This window comes from Bidens hawaiensis, unplaced genomic scaffold (genome assembly GCF_021521415.1).
Source record: "Bidens hawaiensis isolate Kalapana, Puna unplaced genomic scaffold, B.hawaiensis_p1.1 tig00035957_1, whole genome shotgun sequence".
NCBI lineage: Eukaryota > Viridiplantae > Streptophyta > Magnoliopsida > Asterales > Asteraceae > Bidens > Bidens hawaiensis.
In genome coordinates this window covers 186683-207065 of record NW_027496270.1, presented here as the reverse complement: position 1 = coordinate 207065, position 20383 = coordinate 186683, and the positions used below count along the sequence as shown (strand labels likewise).

The following is a 20383-nucleotide window of genomic DNA, read 5'->3' as shown; positions in this document are numbered from 1 at the left end:
ATTATCTCTAATGGTCTTATTTTTAATTTACAAAAGAGTTACTTGGAAATTATGTGATGACATAACAATATATTACCTTAGAACAACTCATAGTTTGGTCGGTATGTATATGTGTGTATTATTGTTAGGTTAGTATGTATATTAGTGTTCTTATTGTTAAGTTTTAACACTTGTGGAATTTTATTTTGGAGGTAAAGAAAAACGCCCTTGAATAGAGAATGGATGTACACAATGTGAACCAATACAGGCAGTTCTTTTAATCTGCGATTTTAACAAGTAGTCTCTTATTTCTTGGATTTTGCATACGAAAATGCAAAAAACAAAGAAAATGGGAAAATTAGGTACCCGTGTAGTAAATGGTACTTACACTTATATTATTTCCAATCATATGTTTTGTTAATATTTTATTATTTATCTAACTGTTGTATTTTAAATGCAGGCTGTATACATTATGGATGAGAATGGTGGTGGTCCTTGTACTTGTGGTGGAAAGGAAACTCCAGGAAAACGTGGTGGTAATGGTACTCGCGGTGGTAGCGGTACTCGCAGTATTCATATTCAAGAGTCTGTTTCTCATTGATACCCACGCCACCAAAGAGACTAAAAAGAGATTGCGCGATGGGGAAATCAATATTAATGACTTAGAGCTGTTAGAGTTCATCACAACACGATCAAAAGAATCATTTGTAAGTTATCATTTATATATGTGTATATATATATAATTATTGTATTAACTATTATTATTACATAGTGACTTGCTTTGCATTTATTAAAATGCAGACATTGTTCCACGAAGAACTTGAGAAGGAATATGGGCCGGACAACGATCAGAATCATGATCGGGATGAGCTTGCTGTGTGGGAGCGTTTGCATACAAAAGTTTGGCCGGATGTTTGGGATAGGATCTTCTGATCCGCGTTTTGTGGTGACTGGGTCACAGTTATCATTTTGCAGGTCTATTACACATGGTGATGCTCGACAGTCACAGGAGGTATTGTTAGTATTAACATTATTAATATTGTTAAGTCACATATATTTCAGTTTAGGTATTTAGGTTTGTCTTCACATTTTTTAGGCACGTGTAATTCTTTTTGTTTACATGTATGGTCAAGCGAACATGATCTCAATTTGTAACTGGTATAGTGTAGGTTTGACTTGCACCTATTTTAGGCATTTGGTACTTGTTTTCTAGTATAAGGTAAGACATTTTTGGTAAATTATAGTGTAAATTAGGGACACCATTGTGATCTGCTGTATAAAATGGGCTTGGGGCACCATGTCAGTTTGTTGTTTAAATTGAGGACACCATTGTCATTTGCTTTTTTTTTCCCCACAATACCAAATTTGCACAGATTATTGTGTTTTCATCTAATAGTATTTGAACTCAGTGTCTATTCCAAATTGTTTGATTATGCTAACATCTAATTAACATGATAATTTGATCATGTCTTAAAATGGCCTGTTAGCATTTTGATTAGCATTACTATTTATAAACTGATATATATTAACTAATTATATATGTTTTAACAAATTATAGGTCAAAGATCTTCAAGCCCAGTTAGAACAAGAAACGAAGGCTCGACAAAACATGGAAAACTGCTTAACACAAATGGCAAGAGACGCGGAAATAAAGCGGGCCAAACGTGAAAGGCTACAAAGACAAATGGAAACAGATTTGGAAAAAGAGCGGGCTGAACGCGAAAAAGAGCGGTCAGAGCGTGAAATAGAGTGGGCTGAACGCAAAAAACTACAAAAACAGTTTGAAGAAATTATGAAAAAAATTTGCCGATAAGTAGTTTGTCAACTATTTGGCATTTTGCAATAAAACATATGTTAGTTTATTTGGTATTTTGACATGGTAAAACACTAAAACGGGTAGTATTTTGTTTGGTCATTGTAAGAGATTCGCTTATTTTAAATTATGTTTTTGTTTTTCTAGAATTTTAGTTTTTTATATTAAATTTTTTAAAGAAATAATCAGGTTTTTTGGTTAATTTTTAATCTATGATTGTCAGCATTGTCAGAATAAAAAAACTTAAAATTAACTTTGGTCGGAAGTTCACCGGTAAATATAAAACAAAAAAATACTAAAAAAAATAATGTTTTGTCGGAAATTCGTCGCTACGATTAAGATTGTTTAATATTTATATAAAATGATTTGTCGGAAGTTTATCGGAAATAAAATAAAACTAATTATTATTACTACTTGATTTTTATGATTAATAAATTCAAAAAGATATTAATTAAATTATGTTTTGTGATTAGTTTCTTGCTAAATTGTCGGAATATTATAAAAAACATCTCCTTGGTAATTTGTCGCATAGTTAGCGACAATAGATGATTGTCAGTATTTTGTGGGAAGATTTGTGAGAAATTAGTCGGAAAAATATTTCCTAGGAGCTTTTTTCCGACATATGCCTTTCCTCGGTATTTTGTCGCTAATCAACGTTTCAGACAATTTACCTACGATTTTCTTGGTCGGTAAAGGTCCAGTTTTTTAGTAGTGAAAAAAACTCCTAAAACATTCCAAAAATTAATTAAAAAAATCATAACTCAAAATATAAATAAAAAAACAAAAATGTTTCCCTCGTAATTCTCGTTTAAAAAAAACGCGAAAAGACACAATGCAGAGACAAAAGACACAATGACGAAAATGAATAAAAGACACAATTATAACTAAAAAAAGACACAATAAATTATAAAATATAACACAACGCCGAACAAAATATAACACAATTTTGAGTAATTTAACACAATATCAAGAAAAAAAGACATAATGTCTAGGAAAAAAGACACAATCAATTATGAAAATAAACACAAAACACAATGAGAAACAAAAAGACACAATGATCTTTTCTTTTCAGCATTGTTTGTTTTTTTAAAACGAGGAAGACGGTGGAAACATTTTTATATTTTTACTTTTTTTGTTTTTTATTAAATTTTGAGTTATGATTTTTTATTTATTTATTTTTTTAATGGGTTTTTTTATATGGCTATAAATCCTTCTCATCCTTCTCATTTTGTCTCCCTTTGTAGAATAACTTGACTCTTAGAGTTTAATCTATTTACTAATTTAAAGTATAAGTGGCGTGCTATTTACTTATTTGTTTCGTTTTTTGATCGGGCTTCATATTCGGATTTGGTTAATAGGATTTTTGTGTTTGAAATCCGATTGGCGGCCTGAATAACATTTGGATTAATCATGTTTTGTTTAATTGGTTTATCAAAATCTTGTGAAACTCATTAATATCGGAACAGGTAGCCCAATACCTGAATAAGCCACATCGGATCCTGTATTGCCCGGCCCAATCTACCCATATGTGATTTCGGTCGGTCGAATCTACCTATATTAATAAAGCAAAACTATTCTTTCACATGTCAATCAACTAAAATAGCTAACTTGGATGACAACTAATACTATTACCATTTATAGAATTACGAACAAAGTTACAAATGTAACTTTAAATGTTATATTAAATAAGATTTTTAGATATTTATGAATTATAAATTTTATATATCATTATTTATATCTTATGAATCCATAAGTTATGTTATTACATATATTATTAAATTTAACTTTTTTATTTTTAATATTTTTAACCACCCTTGTTTTACACGAGCTATATCCTAGTTATTAATGTTTCAATAATAAGAAGCATAATACAAATAATCAAATTGCAACCAGAATAATCATAACAAACAAATAACCAATGTTCAAGAGTTCATCTAACATCAAAAACAATTCTAGTTTTTCGCTAACTTGATGATATCATTAGCAAGTTTCTCAATATCCAAATAGGACGATCCATCGGAACTAGTCGCTATTTCCGCCATTTTCTTCCACTCCAAAGCTTTTTTCCTCATTCTTTCGCCCTCTAATCCCTCCATCAACGCCCTCACAAGCTTCTCTACTTCATCCCTTTTCGTGTTCTTCCCGATCTTCATGCCAACCTCCCATTCCTTGCACATTTGTCTACAGTTAGTCAATTGGTCGCTTTTAAATGGCCAACATATCATTGGCACGCCTGCCGACAAGCTCTCATTGATCGAACCCCAACCACCATGAGTCAAAAACCCACCAACCGCCTGGTGATTCAACACCTCTTCCTGTGAACACCAGCTTCCTACAAACCCTTTCTCCTTCATTGCCTCCTTGAGTTCTTGGGGCAAAACCTCAACCTTCCCATCAAGTAAATCGGCGCGTATAATCCAAAGAAAATAATTTTTACTGTTAACAAGTCCCCACCCTAATTCTATCAAATCTTGTACAGACATCACTGCTAAACTTCCAAAGTTTACATACACGACCGAACTTGGTTCCTTGGAGTTTAGCCACCGGACACACTCGGGTTCTTCCTTCCATAAGCTATAGCAAATTTTTGATTCTTTTTCTGAAATTGGGTTCAAAAGCAACTGAAGAGGCCCAATGGTGTAGACATTAGAAAATTTGGTTTTAATCTCACTTAGGAGACTGGCCTCTAGTGCTTCGAAAGTATGGAAGATGGTATGTGAGACCATATCAGAAGCTTGAGCTATTTCCAGAAAGCAGTTTAAAAGATAATCGTGTTTTGTATCTAGCATCAACTCATTAGGTAGATCCTTCAAACGAATTTCTTCCATTCCAGGAATCCAATCTATTTCCTTGTCAAGATATCCATTAGTCAAGTAAATTTCATCTGCAAAATAAAAAAAAAATTGCAAATTTGATTAGTTAAAGAGAAATTTGTTGACTAGATCGAAGGCCACAAGTAATGATACCAAAACTTGAGGAACTAGAAATAGGTGGTTGAGTTTGAATAATAACAGGTTGGTTAATTATCATAATCTAGTTATTCGAAAAATAGTTGTAGTCTAATGTGTTTGGGTTAATCTTTATATACTAAGGTTTGGTAAGGGTTGCAATCAACTTTTTGACGTGGTTTTCTTTGTTAATAAAGTTTTGGAGTAATCAAAATTAACGTGTTCTTAAACCACCGATTCTTGGACTTGAAAAATTAGTAAACATAACAATTTCACCAATCAAGGGCGTCACCTATTACAATGGACAAAATAGAGCCATATTATCTATATAGCCATATAGGATAAGAATGTTAGACTAATCTTAAGTTATTACTCGGGGTTTAATGTTAACTTACAAAACCTAAGGTTAGGGTTTTTAAGTTAGTTTTATCCTAGTTTAGTATAAGAAGAAAAGCTAACTAATATGCAACTGTAACACCATTAGGATTAGGATAGCATATAAAGCATGAGTAGAATATATCTAGGGTGACACCACAAAATAAAGGAGTGTCACCATGGCCAAATCCGATTATTTTCCATCAGTGATACTCTTTTTTCTAGTAGTGTGAGTAAGTTAACTAAATAACTAAACTGTAACTGAATTAACTGACAAAAAACCAAGCCAAGTTAACTGAAGTGAACCAAAAAGAGAATTAACACTTTCCAAATTATTCTAACTTGATTCATTCTATTTCGTATTCACTTCTTCATTTACCGGTGAACCAATATATGGTGCATTAAATTTATTAGTTTTTAACATTTATGCAGTAAAACACTGAAATCTTAAAATCATGTAAGAGTATAGTAGCGGTCATATATTTTCCCAAAAATGGAGGATACAAAGTCTTTGGCGTTCTTTTGGATAAAAAATAGGCCATCTTTTAAAATTTAACTTGGAAAGAGTGGTCTCATTTCTCCTTTTAATTCTCCTTGTTTGTTGGCGCTAGCGATTTGCTAGTTTTGCCTTTGTTTAATGAAAGTTGTCGTTCGGAAAAAAAAATGTAAGGGTATAGTATGTCACAAAACGACATATCCTTCATGTCAATTATTCTTTTATGCCGATTTGATATTGTAATTTTGCCAAAATACTTCCAAATGCAAATATTGACACTCGTTTAAAGCAAATACTAGGCGAGTGATTAACCGAAACCGATCGTTTTTAAAAATCTCATAACCGAAAATCTCAGTGTTTGTTGGTAGGGGCTTAAACCCAAACCAAGCCGTCTATATATTTGTTACAAGGACGTTAATAACCACAATAACAATACTTATTAATATATATCTATCACATCATATAAAAGCTATTATATATTTATATAAATTGTAGGCTTGTTTAGGGCTAAGCCTTAAACTCGAATACAAATTAAGGTTGGGCTCAATCTCATTTACTAAATATATATTTAGGCTCAACTTGGGTTTGATTCGAGTTTTAGCGAACCAATATCAAACAACTAGAAGTTTAGTTTGTTTACGCATCTAAGCTAACAACATACATGTATATTTCTCTCAGTGTCTGCCATTTCCCCAATTAGGTGCTTTTAGTTGGTTTGTCCTTCCACAAGGATGGTTAAGAATGAAGTATGGATCATTGGATGTATGACAATTAACAAAATTCCATAAACAAATTTATTTATGTAATGATATAAATATTAAAGAAGGGAGAAAATATAAGTAAATTATTATTGACAGTTAGAGCAAGAGGCTCCGTCATGCCCCTGGTTCAAGGGATTTCGATTGGTCGATGTCATGGTCACATGACAACAACTTTACCATTGGCTAAGGTTCTTCTCTTATAACCTAAAATCCATATGGTAAGTGAGTCCTGACCTTTAAGTGGGATGATTTGTTTCTCCATAAGAACTTTGGCCTGATAAAACCCCATGAATCCGCATGCAGCCATGGTCCAGCAAAGCATGATCGGAATGTTAAGTTTCTCAGCAGCATTAATTGTATTCATGCAAGTCATGAAACCATCACAAATGATACAAGTAACCGGATATTCGATCCCGAGTATAATATCAAGAAAAGAATCATAGAAATGGGTTCGAAGGAAATTCCATACTTCATAGGTTTGAGTGTGTTTTGAAGGATGCCCATCAGGAACTGTTTTGAACCAAAAACCAACAGCATTATCGAGCCAGAGAGTCCCACCGGACTCTACGAGCAGCTTATGGTTGGTTTGGGTGTTGATGAAGGTTATATAGAGGCCCTTTTGGTGCAGGAGCCTGGCTAGTTTGAGCATACACTTGATATGGCTTTGTGCGGGATATGGTACGATCACCACATGAGGCACTGGATCCATTAATTAAGTGGTTTGTGTGTTTTAGGGTGAATGAAGTGTGACAAATATTGTCATATATATATATGCCAAATTTCTGTTTTTGTATTATTTAATTAATAGCATGGTCATAAAAAAATTGACCCATGTTGATATTTGCTTAATTCTAAAAGCACGTGTTTGATATCATATGGCATGTAGGTAATAGAAAATAATCAAAGCTCTTTAATACTGCATGTCTGCATGGAATTAGTTGGGAGATTCGAGACAATTGCAACTATATAAACCTTTTGATGAAAAATTTTTGTTTTGCTAATTAAATGGAAATTTATTATTTAATAACTTTGAATACACACATAACTATATATAATTGTGGTTAACACAATTATTATGTATCGGGCTTGTGTTCTACTATGTGAAAGCTTCGCAAAGATTCAAACCGTGTTCAAAACGTTGCTCAAAATTGTGTTACAGCAATTTTGGTTTCTTGTTCTGAAATTTGGTTAAAAAATAATTGAAGAGGTCAAATGGTGTAGACTATTCGCAGATAATATATTGTATTTATATATTTAATCTAGAAGTTGCTATGTTTAAATGGTTAGATGTAGAAAGGAGTAAATCTCTCCTTTATATTATATATATTATCTACTAATATAGACATTAGGAAATATGGATTTAATCTCGCTTACGAGACTGGCCTCTAGTGCCTCGAAAGCATGGATATGTGAGACCTGATCGGCCGCTAGAGCAGTTCCGAGGAGGAAGAGAAACGCAGGATCGTTGTGTTTTGTGACTCAAGTGTACTCAGGCAGATCGTTCAAATGGACTCCCTTCATTCCAGGAATCCAATCTATGTCCATGTCAAGATATTCATTGATAAAATAAATTTTATGCACATTTAAATTTTATAGATCATACATTCATGTGGTTGATTTAGACTTTGTAAACGAATATGAACGAGGTGTGTTCGTTTAAGTACATTAGCTGAACAAACGATTGAACACGAACAATTAACGAAAGGGGTTTTCTTGTTGGGGTTCTTTAAAAAAGTGAGTGTGTTCGTGTTCATTTGTACGTGTTCCTTTGTTATGAGTATAAATGAGCAGTTCACGAACATAAATGAACACAAACGAACGAATGTAACTAAACATAGATGAACTACATAACCCAGCAAACACCAATTAAAAGATAACATGAACACCAAAATATAATTGGTGACATAATAACTTTACAAAACTAGATTAAACTGAAACATTCCTTAAAGTTTAAAAATGAATATATTGGTCGGGTAAATGGACGAATTTAAACAAGCGTAAACTTACAAACATAAATGACCATAAATGAACAAACATGAGAATAAATAATAAAATAAACGCGCGTAAACGAACGTTCATGAACATATATAAGAAACTAAGAATGAACAGAATTTGATTTTATGATCATTCATTAAACACAAGGAGCAAAGAATTTTGTTCATGTTCGTTCGTTTATTAAATAAGAGCATAAACGAACTTTCCACCAAAAGGTTCACGAACAATACAGTGAGCATTCTGTTGATTTATATGCCTAAGATAGTTGTTGGACACCTAACCTTTAAGTAGGATTATTTGTTTTTGTCACCCCTAGCTCGGGGCCTGGACGTATGACCAATAGTTGGTCACAGTTTTTGTAAATATATCAAAGTTGCGTTCAAGAGCTTATGAACCGGTGTTCATAAAATGAGAGAACCATGGATACAAGATTAGAACAATAGATTCTTGGTTGAAACAAGGGTATTGGTGGAAACTGGTTCAGTGTCCAATGGAAGAAATATGAAAAGAACGGTATTATTATATCAAATAATAATTAACATGTTGTACGACGTAAAGCTTAGAAAATTGTTTTTGGGACTTAGTTGTGTGATTAAATGGATAAACGGGTAGGAAGACATTTAATGCTAAGGATCCCAATAAATGGTAGGTGGGGAGTGCAAACTTAGGGCAAGGGAGAACAGTGCATCTGTGCATGTTGCGAGCAACATGGGGCCCAACTGCGAGCAGCCTAGCCCTGATCTGCGACCCCAATTGTGGTTCCCAGGTGCGAGCAACAAGGCCCAACACTGCGAGCATGTGTGAGTCTAGAGGTGTACAAAACCGGTTTTTTTTACAAATCGAACCGGTTTGATTTTTAGATGTTTGAAACCGGTTTGACCCAAACCGGTTTCGGTTAGGTTTAAACCGATTTAAGAAAAAAAAACGGTTTTAAAACCGGTTTGATTGTAAAATACCCAAACCGTTATACGAACCGTGGCTTTGGTTCGGTTTAGGAACCGGTTTTTGAAACGAACCAGTTAACCGGTTCCGAACCACCTCTATGCGAGCTATGCAAGGCCAGCTGTGTGTATTCGCTGTTTGGGCCTGGATTAGTGGAGTTAAAAACCCAATTTAGTGTTGATACCCGATCCAAGATAAATTAACAACAAATAACTCCGTTAAGTCACGTTAAGTAAACTTCATTAAGTCTATGGAGTTAAAACAAAATAATTAATCTTGATTAATTCCGTTAATAAAATTTAGTTCATCATCTTGTTACCTTACTAAATAAAGTTAGCAAAGTTAGAAACTAAACTAGATCTTAATTAACATGATCGGTTAATTTTATTAGTAAACTTCATTAAGAATTGGTTTTGCTATTCACAAGGGGGTTGTGGCGCAGCTTGTTGCCCGTTTGCCTGCCACTTTATTGTAATCGTTTTGATTTTAATGAGTAATTACATGAACGGTTATTGTAAAAAAACTAACTTAGTTAACCCCGTTAACTTGGTTAAGCTAAGGTAACCAACCATGCTAGATAAGATGATTTTGGTAGATTGGTTAACTAATATCTATCTATCTATTCTAATAAAGTAAAATAATTGTGGAACCATGTTATTTGCAGATTAATTTTTAGCTAAAATTTCCCGCTCAAACTTTTCTTTTATTTTTAATGAAAACACATTTATGCCAGTGAAATCAAAACATATCAATCATTTTTTTTAATCAAATAACTACTTATTAAATTATATGGATTAGAAATATGCAAATATCTATGCCAATATAGTCAAAATATTTATATCTTTAATGAAATAAGATCTATATTTTTTTTTATTAAATCAATTTAAATACACTTTTAAGTGTAAGAGATGAATGTTGTAAAAATTCAATAAATGATATTTATAAGTTTAAGATGATAAACACAAATATAAATTATGAATAAATACCAAATTTATTCCACATATTCATTCATCCATGGATCCATGGGGTTATCATCAATCTCTTTTGAAACTGTAATACAAAAAATGTTTTATTCATGTTAATTTTATTAATAGGGGTGTTCTTCGGGTTTGTTTTTCGGGTTTCGCGTTTTTCGGGTCTGGTTCTTCAGGTTTCAAAGTTTTAAATCTTGGCCCGAAAGTCAGCCTAAATCTCTCATATGTAATTTGAGTTTGGGTTTTTTGGGTTGGGTTAATCGGGTTTTGAGTATCCTAGAAAACAAAAATTATTTTAAACACTACGATGCTAAAATTGAAAACACATATTCTTCTTTGTTCGTAACGTAAATGACCAAATAATAAAGCAATATAACTTGATAAAAAAATTCAAAAGAAGAGTAAATCAAACTCCAACCATAATCGTCTTTAGTCAATTGTGTTTTGGTTGTTCAAATTACGTTTACCATTAGTCATAAACGTAAATTATAAATTAATTATAAGCATCCGATATATAATAGGTTGAATAACAACAGTCGATTAAGGCCAGATTTTGATAACTTTAGTTGGCAAAAAACTTAACGTTTATCCGGGTTTTTCGGGTTGACCGAAAACCCATAAATCAGACCCAAGAACCAACCTGAATTACTTCGGTTCGGGTTAATCTTTTCTCGGGTTCGGGTTTCGGGTAAAACTGAGAACCCTAATTTTATATATGTAATTTCGTATAGAAAGAAAACGAACCACTTCTATTCTCGGAGCCCACGGAGCGGTATATGAAGAATGGCTTTTTGGTCCCTTTCGTCCAGTGGTCAGGACATCGTCTTTTCATGTCGAAGACACGGGTTCGATTCCCGTAAGGGATAGGTACTCATTCCCGGCCGCTTTCAGTTAGTGTTCATTGCTGAGTGATCGCTCGCTATCTGGCTGGAAAAGGTGGTCCGGAAGCTTCCTCTCTCCCAGCAAGCAAGATGAGATCACCACTTCTCTCGGACTTCCTTTACTTCGTAACCTTAGCTTTAGATGTTTTTTATGTCATTTACAATGAAACATTTTATCATCTTTTATTAGAATTTATTATTTCATTAAAGAAATATTACAACTTATAAAATCACCAGATGCATCTTTTTTATTTTCGTGATTATGAAAAAATTGTGTAAGAATACACCACATATTCGTATGAATTGACCATTAGAAAATGTAATTTCAACTTATAAAATCATTTAATTTGATAAATATAGGTTTAAAAAAACAATCAATCATCATATTTTAATTGTATTTCTTTTAAGTATTCCGTGCATTACACGGGTTCTAAAGCTAGTTTGTATAATATAGCAGTTAGCTACGCTCGGTTAAGAAAGTGAATTACTATTAATTTGAAATGCCAAAGGATCCAGATGAGTTCTAGCCCCCTCTTATCTTTAAACGTTTTTGGGGTTTATGCATACTCGTATGTGAAATAAGTTATACACAACTTTAACTAATATTGTATATCTTGTAAGAATGTGTTTATATATTATTTGTTTAATATATATTCGTATAATGGTTGAGAGAACAAAAAGATTTAGGGAGAAAGCCCTACTAATACTTGTGTAAAATGGTTATATGAAGGTAAATGTGTATGATTGTTTTGTATAGAAGTATGAGTGCGTATTCGCGTAGAGCCTTTGGTCCTCATGCATGTACAACAAGTTAGGATGACAAATCCCTCTAACTTCAAATGGCTCGGTCATGAGCAAGGATAGATGGCTAGCTCGGTCATGAGTAGACATAGATGGCTCTGTTATGAGCAAGCATGTATGAATCTAGTTATGGATTGATTAATAGACCAACATAGAATAAGTAAAGAATAAACGAGTAATGATAGGTTATGTATGAGTGGTTGAAAGATGTGATTTTATTATGAATCATATTTTATGAAAAAGAATGATAAAGAAGAACCTATTGATTATGAAACTAGAAATCGTTCAGCATTTCAGCATGTAGCTAACTTTTAGTATGCATGCAGGCAGGCACTATAGATAACTTGACGAGCTTGGAGTGCACACCAGGCTATCCATATTAAAGATTAGAATACATAAAGAAATTTAATATAAAGTGTTTGTTTCCGCTACAAATTCTATGTGCTTCCGCTGTAATAAATTGAATTCATTCATGTGTAATTCCAACGTTCAGTAAGGTGCTCGGGTCGGGGCCTTACACTTGTCAAATACAGCTTACTAAAAGAGCTAAGAGGGAATCTCGATCCATAGAAAAATTTGATTTGTTGAACCTTGGTTAAGGAAACTAACCGTGGACACCCGAAAATGAAACATGTTGATCCTCCAACTCTAGTTCCTTATGGACACAACTATATAATTAAATGCGTCAACTTTAAGTGGATTAAAAACTGAAGACAAGAATCATGAACCATCAAGACATAGTTCATCCTTTATGGACTTATAAATGAATCAGAGCAAAGTTGTTATTCATTCTGCATGCATACACCAATGAAAAAGTTTTTGAAGATCTTCTCATCTTCCACCCTTCTTACATCACGCATATACAAGATGTTACGGGTGATGGAAGTTATGGATAACGGACAGTAGTTGTGTGTCTCGGTATGGTGAAAATCAGTGGCTCTATACTAGGGAACAACTATTAGACGAGTTATTGAATTGCACACAGTGCCTAGGAAACGGTTTTAACAAGTGCAATCCATGAAGTATATACTTCATTGTCGTTCTCAAATTGACTTGCACCACGGGAATATTAGATAGTTATGCATGGGACTGGTATCCTAATTTCGAACAGGTTTGGTGTCATACTAGATTTGAGCATTCTTGTAGCAATTGCTTTCCTGTTTGGAAGGGTTCCGAAAAGTTTCAACACCATTAGATGATTAAACTGCACACGTGTATGGTAACCATGATATGTGATGGTACAATTAAAAGAGAGTACCATATGCCTCGCATTTCGGCATATTGGATTTGTCATAGAGCCCATTTGCAGTTGGATGACAAACTATACATATGCAGCATCAAGAACTGATAGGAACCGAACTATCAATAGAAACACTTAGATTTTATATTCAAATAAACCTGACAAATTCCATGGGTCGGTAGACCCCTTTGTTTCTGCCCTTGTATCTATCTTGGTATGCAGATCATTATACTAAATAACGAGCAAGAGAAATCTATCAATAGAAACATTTACATCTAAAAGTTCAAAAATGCGAACACCAAGTAATTTTACATACAATTTCATTATATGCATAATACATATATAAAAGTTTCATGGTGCATTAAACTAACTGTATTATATAGACAAGTGTTATATATACAACCCTGCATATATTCATATAAGCAAGCAGAGGTAAGGTAGGTAAACAGGAGTTGTGATAGCTAACCTTAAACCATTAACCGAGGCGATTTGATATCAAATTTCAAGAAACTCGCTCCCACACAAAGACCTCAATTTATTGAGCCATAATTCTTGGGGCTGCACCCCGGCTGCTTTCATCTGATAAAGAAACTTAATGGCTTCAATAACACACCCATTCTGTACATAACTAGTCAACATAGCATTCCAACAAGCATGATTTCTCATGTTCTCGTTCACATTAAAAACCCGTTTAGCATCATTAATCAACCCAAACTTCCCATACATGTTAACCAACCCACACTGCACATAACTCTTGGACTCTAACCCTAACTTAATCGCATTCGCATGAACCTGTTCCCCGCAGTTTCCGTCATCACTTATCTTCGCACACGCACGAAGAACACAAGAGAACGTAAAACTATTTTTCCTAATACCCTCTTTCCCCATTTGCTTAAAAACATCAATAACTTGACGAAAGTTTTCTTCTTTACAGTTATTATTAATCCTCGCCGTCCACACCACAACATTACGCCTTGACGAAATCCCATTAAACACCAAATCCCCATCTTTAAACGACCCCACCTTCCCGTAAAAACTTATCAACGAGCTACTCACAAACACGTCATCCGAATACCCTGACTTAATCAACCACCCATGGATCTGCTTCCCAAGTGCGAAATTCAACGTATTGGCACACGCCTTGAGAACGCAAACAAAAACCCACGAAACCGGGAAACTATTACAACTATAAATAATATACTGTAACTTAGGATTAATAAACAAGTTAACAACCTCCTCATAGTCACCAGTATCAGCATACCCAGCAATCATAATCGCCCACGAGTTGAAATCTCTTTTAGTCATTTCGTCGAACACTTGGCGGGCATTCGGAATACACCCACACGAAATAAGCATAATCAACACACGATTGAGCAAATCCAACCGAGGCTTGTTACGACGATTGTTGGTGAGATGGGTGTGTAGTAATATAGCTTCTTCGGCGTTGAGAAAGTGGGTGCATTCTTTAATAAGAGAGATGTATAATGCGTCTGGGACTGGGAAGCCCAGGCAGTCTAATAACCGGAGAATGTCGGAGGATGTGGTGGTGGTGATGGGTTTTGGTAGGGCGGTTTTGAGTGGGCGGAGGGTTTTCCGGTGGGGTAATTGGACGGTGGATGACTTCCGGTGAGGTTTGTGAAGGGGTAACTGAACGGTGGGTTTAATTTCTACAAGATTAGTTTGAAGGTTCATTGTTCTGTTCACTGGTTCGTGACGGAACAAGAGATTGTGTTATAGTTAATAATCAAATGACCGGAAACACGACACCAAAATAATCATATGTGACTCGTTTTAATAAAACAGCATGTTTTTCTGTTGACATGTTTAATTAAAAGGATGGCACGCAATGTTTCACATTTAACATATTTGTAACTTGCTTACTAGAACTAGTAACTACTAACTACCCATTGACTCGTCAACGAGTTTAGAGAAATGGATTTATCGGGCCGTGTTTGGGTTACATGATTTTAAATGTGTTGTTAGGTTGATGTTTTTAAAACAAGAATAGAAAAATGACTTGTGTTTAGGTTCAACAACTCAATCCACCAATGAAACAAGATGGACGCTCTTAATGGTATAGTCGATGGTCCGAGGTAATTTTGCAGTACATGTATTTTAAACAAGTTTGTGACTTTAATGTTTCAAAATGTGTTTTAATGTAACATTTCTCAAAAACATTGAGAAAATACTTGTTTTTTAATGATACTAAAGAGTATGATTTAAGATTATTAAAACTTTTTCACTAAATTCTATGTGATGAGATTAAAGAATATGAAATCAGATGAATATGATGAGTCAAGAGCGGCCGCTTGCTTTTCGATCATGAGAATTTATTAGATTTTTGTATATAAATATACGATTTTTCTTAGAAAATATATGATTAAAACCCTCTAGTTGTAGCCATAGAGAAAAGGGACTTCTGACGACCCCTAAAAAAAAGTCATGGTTCTGTCATTGTCTAAAGAACATGAACATGTGAACTAAAAATTTACATGTTACCGACCGGTTTTGTTGGGATTGGATATCACAGTAATAACATAATCAGTTTCAAAACGCAAATCCAAACACACCCTCAAGCGAATGGTGCATATTTCACAAGTTGCCAAAATAACACTAACAAAACAATTCCTATTTCCACTATTCCTGTAAACCAAAAACTATCTTTTCTATTAAGGCATTTTAGACATTTGATCAACAATCGGGTCGAATTCTATGAGATAATGGCCTAGCTACAAGACTATCAGCAACCCAACCTGCAAGTTCACCATCATGTTTAGCATGATTAAATTCTCTTTCTACATATTCTAAAGATATTTGCAACATTCCACCGAGCCCACAATCGTCACATATGCTTACAGACTTTAACCCGACGTTTTTCTCCAACCAATACAGGTAACTCACATGGAACATCGATTTGAGCATGTCTTGTGGTGAACATGTATTTTTCAATATCACCTGTGTTTAGTTTTTATAAATTTATTGTTAAAAGTGAAACAAAAAGTAAATAAAATGAGAGTGAAATTTGAATTTACTTACACAAAATTTGCCATTTTGCTCTGTTAAGATGTAGCCTTCATTTTTGTACAATTCAAGTAATGCATGTGCATCTGTTCTAGTTTTGACAATTTCTGAGAGCTTTGACCCAAGTTCAAGACGTTGACCGATGTTAGCAGCAGCTTCTTTAGCTTCAGGTGAGAGTAATTTATTCTCTACCTGGAGATAAAACAAAATAAAAAACAATCTAAGTTGTCTGAAACGGGCCGAATTGGGTTGGTTAACCCGCAAGCACTCAATTGTCCATTTTCTTTAGCTTTTTATTAATCATAAAAAACAATCTACATTGTCTGAAACGAGCCCAAGCCCGAGCTTTACTTATCGAGCTTGAGTAGCCTCGAAACTTGAGACTTAACGAGCCTAGTATGAATATAACTTTTATATAATTAAAAAGGCATATATTTACATAATAATGATTATTATATATACACATGTGATAAAAATAACTTAATAATACATGTTATGATATATATAAAGATTATAATTATGCATATATAAATGAAACAAACAAATAAAAGTATTAATAAATAAAAAATAAGCTGAGCTCGAGCTTGAAAAACTACGCAAGCCGAGCTCGTACTAGAATAGAGCTCAAAACAAACTAAGCTCGAGCACTCGTAAATTAAACGAGCCGAGCTCAGGCTTGGCTCGGCTCATTTACACCCCTTAATTGACAGTGTCTTGGAAGCAAGCTTCACTTTCTAAAGCTATGCATCCTATAAAATAGCACAATTTTATGTTTTAATTTTTGAAGCTATGTATCCTATACATAAAAATTACTTACTTTGCTTGCTGGTTTAAGACTGAGAAGTGGTAGAGCAGGGAAAAAGGGTTCTTCATCATTGACCTCTTTAACCGAAGGAACAAGACCGCTTAACAGATATTCGCCAAAAACCAAACCTGTTTACGCACCATGAAACACAAGTTCGGTTAACAGAATAACAAAAAGGTATGCTTTTCTTGAAACAACAAATATATAAAATATAATTACTTGCGCGATAAGGATTCAAAGTCCTTAATTGAATGGACTGATAAGATTTGACATTGCAGAACATGTGGATCCAAGTGATTACACCAAATGAAGCAAGAGCCAAAGGTGTAGAAGCTTGTATGTAATTAGCTAACGCGATCCCAACCATTATTCCAATTGACTTGCTCACCATTCCCTGAGCTTCACCTTTTGCTATTACCTGCCATTTTAAATCTTTTTATCAAGAATCACACAAAACGACCATACCCATATGAAAATACAATTAAATTATTTTCCTTTTTTACATTTTTATTCGTTGATAATATCTAGAAACAACTGTAAGCAGTAGTAATTACCTCAGCAAAGTTCCTTTGAGCAGCAAAACCAGCAAAAAAACAGCTTCTGGTTGCAGCCTGTAAATTGATGATTTATCAGCATGGTTATATAAGTTTTTGTTATGAAATCGACCTCTTTTCAACTGAAACTTTATATGCATTAATAAAGTACCTGGATAAGTGAGGCTGCAGATCGGCCTGCACCAGCAGCAGCACCAATCGGGACGAAAAGATGGGGAAAAGCAGGAGTCAAGATTTCCATACCAAAAGCAGCGTTTTCCAAAAAGTCAGCAAATAATCGCCATCCTTTTGGATTCACATCAAAATGCCGACCAAATTTCGACAAAAAGATTTTGCTTAAATATCCAATTCCATCTTTGAGTACCCAATTTACAGCTGCAGCAGTTGGAATTGCCCCTTTTCCCAACCCTACCGCATATAGCAAAGACTATGAACAAAGCACAAACTAGTCAAACCAACAAATAACTACAAATTCCAGTTATATTGTGAGCAATCACTTAAGAGTAAAACATTTGCATTTAGAAATTTGACAATAATATACACCAGATACAAAGTCACTCTAACAGAACGTGCTAACAAAATCAGACACGCATAGCACCATAATCCTACAAATGAAACTATGTGAACTGCAATGCTTAAACCATTTGATCTTAAATTCTTTCATGAATTCAAACCCGATAAACTACAACTGATAGGGTCATGATGTAAGTGTGCCACTAGAATCCTATAAAATATGATCCCTTAACATTCAAAGGGGCTTGCTATACAAAAACACCACCCCGATAGTACATACTATATACTACCGTGTCTATCACATCAAACGGGTCATATGATAGGGCAAGAAATGGTCATATCTTTGTTAGTCAAAAACATCATATGGGCCATATGATTTGCACCTCATATGACCCATATGGCCAATTTCTCCCTGTAAGTGTTCACATCGGTTTTGTCAGTCAAAAACATCATGCGGGTCATATGATTTTCCCCTAATACGACCCATATGACCTTCATTACCACTTTCTCCATGACATAAGGTTGGTCCGTATGACCAGTATGACATATCAATGGTGTCTGGATAGTGTAAGCGGTGTTTGTTTCGCTCTTCCCTATTCAAACACTACTCCTACCTGATTCTCAAACTTTTAAGGCCAAAATAACAAGATTTACATAAATATTTAAAAAAAACACTTACTTGAGTGGCAAGAACACTGCTAACTTGAGCAGCAATACCCTGAACCCCTCTCCAAAGAGAATACTCCATATAATCACTCGTAACACTCTCCGGATACCCTTCCGGTAGCATCAACCGCATAAACAACTCCCTACATTGCACCCACATACTCGGAACCACATTCCCAAACGACACCGTCGAAGTCGAAGTCTTCTTCGACGACAACGGCCACCAAGCCCAATTTACATGTGGAACCACAAACATATCTGCCAACTCATCAGCTATCAGTTTCGTTCGTTTACCCCCTTTCACTTCCCACACAACCACTTCCTCATTGGAATCAGTATCAGTTTCGGTTTCGGTTTCGGTATATATTGCGTGAGCTTGTGAAGCGAATTGGATGATTAATGCTAGAATTAAAAAATATAAAACACGTTTAGGGTTTGAATTATTATTATTATTGTCATTGTTACTGTCGTCGTTGTTGTCAAACCATCGGTCCCACCAATTGTTTGAACCACCACCGCCGTCACCGTTGCCACCGCCGGTGCCGCCGGTGTTATCGACGGAAGTTTTGACTACGAGAGGGAGTAATTTGAGTTGGGGTTTATGTGAGGTGTGGAAATGGGAAGTGGAAGGTAAGGGTTTCCATAGGTGATGATGGTAGGGTGAGAGTCTGGTGGTAGTGGTGGGACGGAGTGAGAGGAGGAGCATCGGTGACGGTGACGGTGAAGGTGGCGGCGAGAGTGGTGGGTCAAAATGACACTCCTGAGATGGGTGCTTAAACAAGTATGTTTTGGCTTGGATGCTAGTAGGCTTTAGGCAGCGTCTAAAAACTAAAAACCGAACGGAGATGAACACGAACGCTTGACCGGACAATTGCTTGTGTTTATGTGGGTTCGTTTAGAAAATGAATATGTCTGTGTTTGTTCATTAAAATCTAATGGACATTTCACGAAAATAAACGAAATAAATGAATGTGATAGAAATGAGCACAAGTTGCGTGTTTATGTTCGTTCGTTTATTAAATGAACAAACATAAACGAATTTCCCGAACGCTGATCATTCAGTTCATTTCGAGGTCTAAATGTGGGACTTTACTTTTACTTTCTACAATATATATTTCTACAAGTATTAATTTTTTTAATAAAATCTCATGTATCAAACTGTTACTCGCGTAAGAAGTACGGTATAACTTTTAGTGGCGGATGAGTTGGCATTCAAACAGTTATAGTCACTTGACTTTCAATGAAAAATCAAGCATGCACCATGGAAGAAATTGAGACGATTGACTATTACGATTGATAATTCAAACTTGTGAGAATACAAAATGCTAGAGTCATCTTTCCAAACTATCCAAATAAGATAATTGACATTCATTTCATGTGGAATGAAATCTTAATTCCAACGATAGCGAGTTTGGTTAATAAAACGAAAGGAATTCGTATGAAATTCAACCAAGGGAAAGGAATTGGAACCTTCAGCTCCCACGTCGCCATCACTATGCCCCAACAATGCAACCATCGTCGTTAGGACCTCCACATCCTCCATCCTTAGTTGTTGTCACCCGCTACCGTCACACCACCCCTTGCTCCCCCCCCCCCTTCCTATCGATCGTCACTTCAAC

The 20383-nt window shown here is 34.8% G+C and overlaps 2 protein-coding genes, 1 non-coding gene and 1 pseudogene across 3 annotated transcripts; 1 reads left to right on the top strand and 3 right to left on the bottom strand.

Annotated features, from left to right (window-relative positions):
- Positions 1-3728: 3728 nt before the first annotated feature.
- On the bottom strand, positions 3729-7113 carry LOC143588044 (UDP-glycosyltransferase 85C1-like). Its single transcript, XM_077069162.1, has 2 exons — positions 6607-7113; positions 3729-4676 (listed from the first exon to the last, which is right to left on the bottom strand). Exons 1-2 carry the CDS (start codon positions 7079-7081, stop codon positions 3745-3747), a joined length of 1407 nt encoding a protein of 468 aa, XP_076925277.1. The 5' UTR covers positions 7082-7113; the 3' UTR covers positions 3729-3744.
- Positions 7114-11077: 3964 nt separating this feature from the next.
- TRNAE-UUC (transfer RNA glutamic acid (anticodon UUC)) lies at positions 11078-11149 on the top strand. Its single transcript has one exon. It is a non-coding gene; the product is annotated as a tRNA-Glu (tRNA).
- Positions 11150-13632: 2483 nt separating this feature from the next.
- LOC143588036 (pentatricopeptide repeat-containing protein At1g31790 pseudogene) lies at positions 13633-14897 on the bottom strand (annotated as a pseudogene).
- An 817-nt stretch (positions 14898-15714) lies between these two features.
- Positions 15715-19470, bottom strand: LOC143588043 (protein root UVB sensitive 1, chloroplastic-like). Its single transcript, XM_077069161.1, has 7 exons — positions 18778-19470; positions 17737-18012; positions 17586-17642; positions 17251-17449; positions 17044-17159; positions 16242-16418; positions 15715-16160 (listed from the first exon to the last, which is right to left on the bottom strand). Exons 1-7 carry the CDS (start codon positions 19468-19470, stop codon positions 15897-15899), a joined length of 1782 nt encoding a protein of 593 aa, XP_076925276.1. The 3' UTR covers positions 15715-15896.
- Between the last annotated feature and the right edge of the window lie 913 nt (positions 19471-20383).

Excerpts from the sequence above, each read along its gene's own strand:
- LOC143588044 (XM_077069162.1), bottom strand. The coding sequence starts at position 7,081 with ATGGATCCAGTGCCTCATGTGGTGATCGTACCATATCCCGCACAAAGC. Across the intron at positions 4,677-6,606 it reads ACAAATCATCCCACTTAAAG|ATGAAATTTACTTGACTAAT; the intron begins GTCAGGACTCAC and ends TTTATTTTGCAG.
- LOC143588043 (XM_077069161.1), bottom strand. The coding sequence starts at position 19,470 with ATGCTCCTCCTCTCACTCCGTCCCACCACTACCACCAGACTCTCACCC. Across the intron at positions 17,643-17,736 it reads CTGCAGCCTCACTTATCCAG|GCTGCAACCAGAAGCTGTTT; the intron begins GTACTTTATTAA and ends ATCAATTTACAG. Across the intron at positions 17,160-17,250 it reads TTTGAATCCTTATCGCGCAA|GTTTGGTTTTTGGCGAATAT; the intron begins GTAATTATATTT and ends GTGCGTAAACAG.